Source organism: Electrona antarctica, assembly GCF_951216825.1.
Source record: "Electrona antarctica genome assembly, chromosome: 17".
Classification (NCBI taxonomy): Eukaryota; Metazoa; Chordata; class Actinopteri; order Myctophiformes; family Myctophidae; genus Electrona; species Electrona antarctica.
Window position 1 is genome coordinate 44565749 of NC_136798.1, and position 11416 is coordinate 44577164.

Below are 11416 nucleotides of genomic sequence, written 5' to 3' on the forward strand. Positions count from 1 at the left end.
TGTCTGTTAGAGTGGGTGTGTCGCCGCTGTCATGACGTACTCACAGTGAATGGTGGCAGGGTTGCCATGCCGGCTTGTTTCCCGCCAAAGTTGGCTTGTTTTTTTCCAGAGTCACTCTGAGTGACAGAATCGTTCTGGTGCCTCTACTATGTTTGTAATAGTATTAATAAATGACCAAAACATTCATGATTATAGACATAGATAGTATTTATAATGATAAATGCATCAAATATGTATTTATTAGTATTATATGGCGATAGTATTGGGCTTGTTTTGGCTTGTTTTTCGAGGGAAGATTTGTCTTATTTCTCTCGCTAAGAGTTGGCTTGTTTTGGCCTTGTTTTTGGAGGTGGGTTGGCTTATTTCTCTCACAAGAGTTGGCAACACTGAATGGTGGTGACGCGCCTGGGCAGGTTGGTGCCTTGCATGGTTTCCTCCGCCATCGGTGTGTGCTATGAATGTGTGTATATGAATGTAACGCACGATCTATGTAAAGCGCTTTGGATTAAAAAAAAGCTCTATATCTACCAACGTTGCTTATCTAATGCACAGACGTGGCAACACTGGTGACATATTGACAGCTGAGCACAGCAGGACGTGTCTTTGTAAATGTCACAGAGGGGAAAGCAGTCTCTGTGAAGGAAATGATTTTTTTTACTGGAATGAAAGTGATCTGGAGGCGGTTGGGCTGATGTGGGTGTGTGCCTGACTGACTGTGAGGGGGCCGCTCCAGCCTCCCTCCCCCCCCCCCCCTCCCCGGGGGAGGGGAGGGGGGGGGGGGGGCTGTTCATATGCATACGAGACGAGTCCTCCACCTTCAAGCTGCTTTCTTTAAAACCCATTTAGACCTGAGGACGATTCTACAAAATGTCGCCTAAATCCTGACAGTTTTCTTGAAAAACCTATGTTTCTATGTCAGTGGTTCTCACTCAACTATTTCACGTCAACGACGCCCAGAATTATATGTAATCGGCCGCCGACCCTCATCTCAAAATATGTTGTTCCAGGAAGAATATATATATTCAAAGATTTGCGCCTCATTTTCAAGATAAAAAAAAAAAAAAATAGCAGATCTACAAGCTCATAGTGCGCCACTCGGTGCCGCGCTACGAGCTTGTAGATCTGCTATTTTTTATTTACCAAAAGGTCTTCCCGTCCAGAATAGGTTAACCATAGCCTCGATACCCAGGCTTTCATTTCGTCTGGTTAACCATAATACAGCTCAGTGGTTCTCAACCACTGGTCCGGGGACCACCAGTGGTCCTTGAAGGGCTTCCAGGTGGTCCCCAGCTAAATGGAGAGTTATTGGTAACCCTCATATAGGTCCTTATATCGCTTGAGTGTTCAATTATGACACATTACATGACTTAATTTAAAGTCTACACAATTAGAGAACATAGAATAATTAGTTATTTTTGATCAACGTTTGCCTGTTATCTGTCCTTATGGTACAACAATACAGCATGGAATTGTGGACGGAATCTTATCCAATGATAACAAAAATATTCTACGTTTTGGGTCCGAGAGGCTAATTCAATTTCATCGGGTCCGTGGCTTAAATCCCAAATACATAATGGACCTTGGAAAAGGTTGAAAGCCGGCAGAGAGAGAGAGCTCAAATAACTGCCGTAGAAAGTTGAAGTGATTTCAGTGATGTGTTTCTTCTACTCGGTGTTAATGAATCAACGCTGAGAGTGAATTCATTGTATATAATGTCTTGGGATGGCTTGATGAATTGAACCCACATAGTCTGGACCACAAAGGAAACAAGCCCCCTAGGCCTAGGCTATAGTATAGAGCCTTTTGTGTTATCCTTTTAGCAATCATTTTAATATCTGCAAATATACTGTCCAGAAAGTATCAATCGTGTATGTCTCGTGTATTCGTGTAATTCGTGTAATCGTGTAGGCCTATTGTTGTGTATTTGTGTACTATATTCAGAGTTAAGCTCTCTCTCTCTCTCTCTCTCTCTCTCTCTCTCTCCCTCCTCAAAAATCAATCCAATATACTTCATTGACACAACAGCACAGCAACCTTTTTTTGTGAGGAAACGCAATTAGACATGATAATCAATACAATAATCAATGAATCAGTCATTTCATTGATTATAGTGTGTTCTCTCTCTATTTTGTTGAATTATTGCTTAATCGACCGTGTGTGTGTGTGTGTGTGTGTGTGTGTGTGTGTGCACGCGTGTGTGTGCGCGTGTGTGTGCATGCGCGCGTGTGCTATCATTAATCTGCACACTCCCATAGCACCTGATCATACAGGAAGAGGAAAAAAAACTAGATTGTGTTACATGAAAAAAACACATGTGTTTTATTTGGTTTAAATCACTGTTTGGCATGAAACACATTCCTACAAACCACATGGGCGTGCACGCACGCACAACACACACACACACACACACACACACACACACACACACACACACACACACACACGTGCCACCAACGGACCAGAACCAGAACCAATGCTTTCTCATGAAAGACGGCTTTGATGTTGCAGCCTGTCTCCTCTCCTCTCCTCTCCCTCCTTTCCTCTCTCTCCTCTCCTCTCCATACATTGACTGGAAGCAGCTCATTCAATATTCCCGTCTCGTATTCTGTGTCCAGACAGTCCCCCCCCCCCCCCCCCCCCCACACACACACACACACCAACCCGCCCCTCCCCCACTTACAGCGCTGTTCTTCTCTCTTCCAGTTACCTCAGGAGAGAGAGAGAGAGAGAGAGAGAGAGAGAGAGAGAGAGAGAGAGAGAGCCCTATTTATATTCAATATTTATTTCTACATACATACATTGTTTTGCTACATACATTCTTTGGCAATGTATAGGCCTATGTTTTATCATGTCAATAAAGCTCAATTGAATTGAACTGAATTGATATTGAAGAATTGAGAGAGAGAGAGAGAGAGAGAGAGAGAGAGAGAGAGAGAGAGAGGGAAGGGTTAAACGGGAATGTCTGGAAGACTGCTCCCCCCCCCCCCCCCCCCCCCCCACACACACACACACACACACACACACACACACGCACGGCCGGCGGGGGGGCGGGGCCAGGCGATTCGTGATTGGTCGACGGGCCGACAAGGGAGGAGGGACGCGAGAGCCCTTATTGGCCGAACGACCGGCGAAACACAGAGAGAGAGAGACGCGACAAGAAAGAAGCCGGTTTTTAAGAGAGAAGGGATCGAGAGAAAGAAACACACACAACCTGGAAAGTTTAGCACCAGAGAGAGAGGTACTCACTGAGCGATCAGAGAGATAACATAAAAGGAACTGGATTAAGAGGGATCGAGAGAATGTTTTGAGGTGATCAAGTTGAACTTGAGGCAGTTATATTACAAAAAAGATCAGAAGTTTCCTTCCCAACGGATTAAAAAAAAAAAAAACGACCGTTAATTTAAAAAGGACATTTCAATTAAAGAGCTCCGCACCGCACCGCCGCGATGGTGCAGCGGACAGACGGCATGACGAGCCCGATCCACCCGGAGGAGGGCGCGCTGAAGTCGGCCGCGGTGGCTCCCACCACCACCACCACGGTCACCACCACCACCGGTCCCGCCAAGCCGGGGGAGGACTGGTGCAAGACGGCCACGGGCCACATCAAGCGGCCCATGAACGCCTTCATGGTGTGGTCCAAGATCGAGCGGCGGAAGATCATGGAGCAGAGCCCCGACCTGCACAACGCCGAGATCTCCAAGCGGCTGGGCGTGCGCTGGAAGGGCCTGGCGGAGCCCGAGAAGAGCCCGTTCATCCGCGAGGCGGAGCGGCTCCGGCTCAAGCACATGGCCGACTACCCGGACTACAAGTACCGGCCCAGGAAGAAAGCCCGCGGGGCGGCGGCGGTGGACGTTGTTGTTGTTGGTGGTGGTGGTGGGTTCGGGGGGTCTTCCGTTGGTGGTGGCGGGGGATTCAAGACGTCCACGCCGGAGAAACAGCAGCCGATCCCCGCTGGTGGCACCGATAGTACTACCACCACCACGGTCAAACCTAAGCCCAACCCCGGGAGGAAGCGGTTGAGAGCGGGCAGAGGGAGTACTAAGATCGCCGCTGGTACCGGTACCAGTACCACCACTACCGGACCGGCCATCACCACCACCACCACCGCCGCCAGCAGACCCCCGCCGGCGGTCCCCGCCGGCTCCACCGAAACCCGGCGCCAGCACCTCTCCGCCGGCCTCAGGGTGAGCCTCAAGCCTCCGCCGGCGGTCAAACGGAGGATCTACTCGTCGTCGTCGTCGTCGTCGTCCTCCTCCTCCTCCTCCTCATCCTCCGATGATGATGAGGATGAAGAGGAGGAGTATGGATATGTTTCTGAAGCGGACCAGAGGTAGGTTGACTTCTTTAGACTTATTTAAAACATGCATAACGTTTATCTCTTCAATGTCAAGGAGCCATGGTGAATTCCTGTTCATGTTCTTTGGCTTTGTAGAAGTGTATATTTGTACGTCTCTAAATGTTTGGATGAATTGAACAAGGTGGACCCTCTTCTTGTAAACAAGTGTAATGCTTTATTGGGTCGTCCACTCACAGTCACTTAACAGTCTTTGTATTGAGTTGTGCTTGAAATGTACTGTAATTCTGCAAACTGTTGATACATATTTCAATCAAAAAATCAATCAAAACCACAAATCAATATCTGGCTGTGTTTGATCCCCCTCATCTAAACATAGGCTGTTTTAGATGTCAGGCAGCCACCCCCCCCCCCCCAAATAACATACGGTATTTATTATTGTAGGGCTACTAGACTTTACCAGCCAGTTGGTTACAAAGCATAACTTTTAAAGGCGCTGTAAGTGATGTGTCTTTGGTTAAAACAATTTTTTGTTTTATGTTTTTTAAGTAAAAAAAAAAAGCCTTATATTGTGATAGTACTGATTGCTGCTGGTGTCAGCTGTGTCCATGTCTCTCCCAGCTCTTTAATAAACGGAAAATACAGGAGAGAGAATCCATGTTTGAGCTTCAATTTGATAGTGTTGGACCAGTTCCAATTGTGCCTGCTTGTTTAGTTTGTGGTTGTTTCCCCCCTGATTCCATTAGTTTACCGTGCCATGTGGGAGTTCTCCCTCCGCTTACTTAGGTGGAAAAATTAGAATCCTGACCTGAAAAATACATTTTCTGTTTTTATCAAAGACCTCCTGGAGACGAGACAGGGGGACCCCCTGTTACTGGACAGACACTACAGCAATGATTACTATCACCTGGTCCATATATTATATATATATATATATATATATATATATATATATATATATATAACCCATTTTGACCTGCGATCAGATTCTAAAAATGTCTTCTGCATCCTGACAGTTTTCAGAAAAAGCTATGTTTCTGTCAGTCGTTCTTCGATTTTTCTCATAGCTTGGCGCGCTACGGGCTTGTAGGTCTGCTATTTTTGAAAAATCGAAGAACCACTGACATAGAAACATAGCTTTTTCAGAAAACTGTCAGGATGTAGAAGACATTTTTAGAATCTGATCTCAAGTCAAAATGGGTTAAGAGAACCACTGGTATCCACACACCAGCTCTGACCTGTGCGATGATAAAAAACGGTTCTAAATGTGATGGAATGCCAATGGAACCGATTTCCTGGTTCCTCAATGTCGGATCCGGTTCCTCCGGGGTTTTCCGGATCCCAGCCAGAACCCCATGACGCTCTCATGCTTACGGAAACAAGGAGATATACAGGCTTACAGATATACAGGATATACAGGCTTCTGCCTTTAGTGGGTTCATAGTAGTATAGTATAAGCTGAGTAAATGTAACTAAATGTACTATTCTTCTCCCACCTCTTGCGTCCTACCAGAGTCAACGCGGCCAAGGTCCCGGCCAGCCCGACCCTGAGCTCCAGCGGAGAGCCCTGCCCGGAGAGCAGCATGTACGAGGACACGCACTGGAGTGCGTCGCTCTCCAAACGCCTCGACGCCGAAAACAAGAGCGCCACAATGTACGAGGACACGCCCTGGAGTGCGCCGCTATCCAAACGCCTCCACGCCGTCGACAAGAGCGCCACAATGTACGAAGACACGCCCTGGAGTGCGCCGCTCTCCAAACGCCTCCACGCCGGCGACAAGAGCGCCACGATGTACGAAGACACGCCCTGGAGCGCGCCGCTGTCGAAACGCCTCCACGGCAACAATAATGTCACGACGACGACAACAACGTTGTCGTCATCGGCATCCTTCAGGTCTTCGTCGCTGGCCTTCTCCTCGTCCTCCTCCGATCACTCGGAGCCGAGACGTCCACACCGGTAAGGCCTGTCACAGTTGCCACACGATCTCCATTCGCCACGATTGTTATTATTATTATTATTCGCGAAGATTGTGTTCGCCGATCTACATGATCTATGATGAGCTTGTTAATAAATTGTAAATCTCCGCCACGTTACAGTATTTAATGATTAAATAGTAAAATAAATAGCCAATCTACAAGATCACAACGTGTCCTGCTGCGACGTGTTGTGAGCTTGTAGATCGGCTATTTTCAGAATGCAACCAGGTGTACAAGTGCCACCAAAGCTCGCCAAAATACATACACATATAAATACATCCACATACAAATCTCTCCCGTTACTACTTAACTCCCAAAAATGTTCATTTTTCACTCCTGATTTATGCAAAAAAAAAAACCCCAACTGGAATTTGGTGGTTTCCTCCCGACAGCAACGAAATACAAAATAAATACAAATTATTAAAAAGACCATGGGCCCTAATTTCGTCCGTGCTAAACCCCTTATCACTAAACTTCTTTGACTTTTTTCCCACTATTTTGAAAAATACATTAAAGTGTTCAACTTGTCGATCTACATTGACACGTTGTGAGCTTGTAGATCGGCTATTTGAACTATTCAAAAATGTTTTTTTTTGTGTTGTGCCATGTTAGAGTAACGTTATTTGAAGTAGTCAAACTAGCAGTATAATTCATGTTCAGATGCATCTTCCATCAAAATGCAAGGTCTCAGAAACGTCCTAAAAAAAAGGTCAATGCCTCAAATCCGGATTAGAATCATAATAGAGGGTATGCGCATGCTTAAAGTGAATGGCACATCGAGTGGCAAATCGAGTGGCAAAGCAACATGCAAAGTGAGTTTAACATTGTTTAACGTTGTCTAATGCAATCAGATTTTCTGTGTGGATGTATGGGCTGTCAAGGCCAGAAAGTAGTTTTTTGCCACTCAGTAGGCCTTCCTGCATGACTTCCTGGTTTGATGATGTCACGCGCATACCCTAGTCTATACCATAATACAACATCATTCAACTTTCAGTCGTGACATTTTATTTTGCTTTAATCCATGTAGGGATGTCCCGATACACTTTTTCGTTCCCGATCCGACCCCGATATTACAACTTCTGTGTTAGCCGATACCGATACCAATTACCGATACCAGTGTTATGATAGCTATAGAGCGTTGCAGTCCATGTCATATGAAAGCAGGGAATCATAGCTTCAAATTGACATATTGGTTGTTCAGTTTGCCCCACCAGTTTTGGAGATATGCCTTATAGAGTAATGTCTTGTGGAAAACAGCGAGTTGAAAGGCATGAAAGGTTCACTTCTGTGGACTCTTAACATTACACCTAGCTACATGTTTAAGCATTTATTTCATATTTACATGTCGATTTCAGCTCTGGCACTTATTTCAGATATGCTCTAGCATGTGAAGAGTCAATGTTGGATAAAAAAAAGAAAAAGTCTTTCTCCTCTGGTGAAAAGCTGGAGTTTGCGCGATGGCAGGCTCTCAGTCAAATCAGTAGAATCGTCCTCAGGTGTCTTAAATGTAACATCTCGTTAATTCCACGTGATCCCTTGCAGGTGTGCGTCGGTGTCCTCGTCCTCGGAGGACTCGTCGGAGCAGGACGACCTGCTCCTCCTGGACCTGAGCGTCAACCTGAACGGCTCCATTTCCTCCGCGGTGCTTCTGGAGCACATGATAACCGACGGCCACGGCGGCCACCTGTGCCTGGGCTTCGTGGACCGAGACCTGGACCTGTCGTTCGGCGAGGGGGGACTAGGGTTTCCGTCGCGCTCCCTGGCGGCGGCGGCGGGCTCCCACTTCTCCTTCCCCGACTACTGCACGCCCGAACTGAGCGAGATGATCGCCGGGGACCGCTTCTCCGATCTGGTGTTCACCTACTGAACTCTCTCCTCTTCCTCTGTTTTCGTCCCGACGACGACAAGAACTAAAGTGAAACCCCGTTCCGGGAAAGGGTGTGAATCTTTGATCCAGGAACCCGAGTTTATACCCGGGGATCGGTTCACGGCACATTTTTTTTTGGATCCGTACCCGGTTTGATCACACTGGTTATGTGGACTTCCCGTTTGCGGTACAATTACAATACTGATGGTTCTCAAACTTTTTTTTATTTTATTTCAAGGACCCCCGATAACTCTTGAGGGTGTACAACATCTACAAATGGAAGCAAATGAACCATTTGGTTCCATTTGGTTCCACAGTCGGTTACAAACCTTTTCAAGGGTCCGTTTGGACCCACCTTCACCTAGAGGGTCCCCGTACCTCACTTTAAGAACCAGTGAGTTACTGTATAGGGATCGATCGTTAAAGGGAATCGTTAACATCGTTAAGAAGCGGAATCGTTAAACCCCAGATCGAAGCTTCCCCCCCCCCCCCCCTCTGAGAAGAACTAAAGCGGACCGTTCTGTGAGATGGAATATCATTTCCACTGTCTGGATTTAGTTTCCATACACTACTAAGGCTCAGGAGGGGGGGTTCTGGAAACCCCTGAACTTTTCAATATTTCTTTTCCCTAAAATAGCCGATCTACGAGGTTGACGCATACGAGAGCTCATGGATTTTTTGCTTCTTTTATGAAGTTTTATTTATGCCATATATGCCCCTTTCAGGGTGGTTCTTCTGGTTTTAATGGCGAAACGGAACAAAAAAAAATCACAACTTAACAGGTTCTTCAAAGCTTCAGGTTACGTTAGTCGAGAAGAGAAGAAATGAATGAACCCAAAACCACAGCCCCATTTCCCCCCCCCCCCCCCCTTTTTTTGGGAGGTCCCGTCATGATTTTGGACAGTCCTAGACCACCAGTCCAGCTCCCATAGCTGCACCGACATTTTGAAAAGGAGGAGAACAAAAAGTACAAAGGAGAACGTATATTTGATGAAACAAACAGTTGGTATTGGTTGAAAGCCGGGGCAGATCAAAATGGGAACATTTGGGACACACACACACACGCACACGCACGCGCACACAAATCGGGGCTGGTTGGAATGGATGTGTGGGATTTTCTGGTTCCCATTCCGTTGGAAATGAAGGAACACAACGGCAGTGGGGAGAATTGAAACTATTTGTTTTTCTTTTTAAGTGAAACTCTGTTACCGTACTTTAACTCTCAAGAGCGGTGCTTGCCACCCCCATGTCAAGGACCCCCGAGTTGCATTTGGTTACAGACAGACCCCTATTTTTTAGGAACCAAATGGACCCTTTTTACGAGTCTGTAACCCCCCGAGAGCATACATTTGTACCCTCTCAAAAGTTACGGGGTCGTCCGTGGACCGGGAGTCCTTGACATAAATACGAAAACAAACTTACAGCAATATACACTGTGGATGTGGTGATGTCACAGTGACAGGACTATGCATTGCCCTCTCCTCTCCATCACATTAACTTTAACCCATTTTGGGCGGGAACCCCATTTGGTGTTAGCATTAAGTTATGCTTTAGCTATTGAAAAATAGCAGATCTACAAGCTCGTAGCGCGCCACCGAGTGGCGCGCTACGAGCTTGTAGGTCTGCTATTTTTGAAAAATCAAAGAACGACTGACATAGAAACATTTTTCAGAAAACTGTCAGGATGTAGAAGACATTTTTAGAATCTGATCTCAGGTCAAAATGGGTTAACTTTAAGGGTACTCTACGGCGTCCTCTTCTCAAACGGCTATAGGGTCCATCGATCGCAACACTGACTTTACAACCCGTTCAGGACGGAAATAACTGTTTTCAAAACCAAAACCAGACCGGGTTTCATGTCGGCCAGGACAATATGGACACAAATACCTCAATATCGATATTGCGACGATACAAAAAAAAAGAGGCAATTTTTTGGGGGATATATTTGACCATTTCTGTGATTTTTCTAAAAACCACGAATGTTTATGCCATATCATGGTATTATAATATCCAAAAATCCCGGTCTCAATCTAGTCTCGTATCACAAATATCGATACGATATCGCCATATTGCCTGGCCGGCAGCCCTAGTTTTACGATGATTTTTTTCTGCGTTTTTATATTTCAAGTTCCCCTTTTTCAAGTGTCGATTTTCCAAAAAAGCTCAAAGTTCAAATCAACCGACACCGCTGTCTGCAGGAAACGTTTTTTGATAACATAACCAACATACCTCATCTTTTAACCCCCCCCCCAAAAAAGCTATAAATATTTTCAGGCATATTTTTGTACAGTTCAAAAAGGGAATGTTCTCTTCGCTGTTGCGCCCAGCGAGGCCTTTTTTTTTGTATATATAATTTTTTTTCAGGCACTTCATGTTTATTAATGTTATTATTCTTGATTTCCCCCATCCCCTTCGTTTAGCATGCAAGGATCACAGGATGGCCAAAAAATGTTGCCTTGCGATTGTTTTAATGCTATGACATGTACAAAACGAAGTAGCACCGATTAGTCCACACGGACGTCGGCATAGATTGTATATGTTCTGTAAGATAAAGACAAACAAAAAAAGAAGCTAGGAGTTTATGTATATTTGGTATGATTCGGTCCGAGGAGATAGCAGATGTGAAAATGGAGTTGTTTTCATTTTTTTATATATATATATATACGGTATATATTATCAACCTTCAATGGCAGATGTTTTTTCATTATTTTGTGCAATATAGATTCTTAAGGACCAGTTTTTTTGTTTGTTTTTTGTAGCAAAACAATTGCGTTACTTGTTGTTCTGTACCGTTGCTATGACGACTGAATAAATCAGCTGGAACTGAATTGATTTGGATTGTGTTTTTTCAGTGATTGTGTTATTTCAAAATTGCAGATCCCATTGATTACACCATTCAGGAACCCCTTTTGGTGTTTTAAGCATTATGTTATACTTTAGCTGTTGAAAAATAGCAGATCTACAAGCTCGTATTTGTAGATCTGCTATTTTTGAGAAAATGTGGCGCAAATCCTTGAATATATATTCTTTCACGTGGACATTTTGAACTCAAATATTTGCTTTTGGGGAGTACCTGGAACAACATATTTTCAGATGGGGGGTCGGCGGCCAATTACATATCTCACGACTAACATAGAGACATGAGGTTTTTCAGAAAACTGTCAGGATTGAGAAGACATTTGTAGAATCGTCCTCAGGTCTAAATGAGTTAACCCATTTTGGTGTTTTGAACATTATGTTAGCTATTGAAAAATAGCAGATCTACAAGCTCATAGCGC

General features: G+C 45.1%; 1 protein-coding gene across 2 annotated transcripts; it reads left to right on the plus strand.

Annotated features, from left to right (window-relative positions):
* The first annotated feature begins 3155 nt into the window (after positions 1 to 3155).
* LOC306941542 (uncharacterized protein) lies at positions 3156 to 10966 on the plus strand. 2 transcript variants are annotated; one of them, XR_013792175.1, is made up of 4 exons: positions 3156 to 4330; positions 5808 to 6251; positions 7814 to 9680; positions 9752 to 10966. XR_013792175.1 is itself a non-coding variant. In XM_079527061.1 (3 exons), exons 1-3 carry the CDS (start codon positions 3447 to 3449, stop codon positions 8136 to 8138), a joined length of 1653 nt encoding a protein of 550 aa, XP_079383187.1. In that variant the 5' UTR covers positions 3156 to 3446; the 3' UTR covers positions 8139 to 9727. The 2 variants fall into 2 exon arrangements, 1 of the variants encoding a protein (XP_079383187.1); XM_079527061.1 differs by lacking the exon at positions 9752 to 10966 and having other exon boundaries at positions 7814 to 9727.
* Positions 10967 to 11416: the final 450 nt, after the last annotated feature.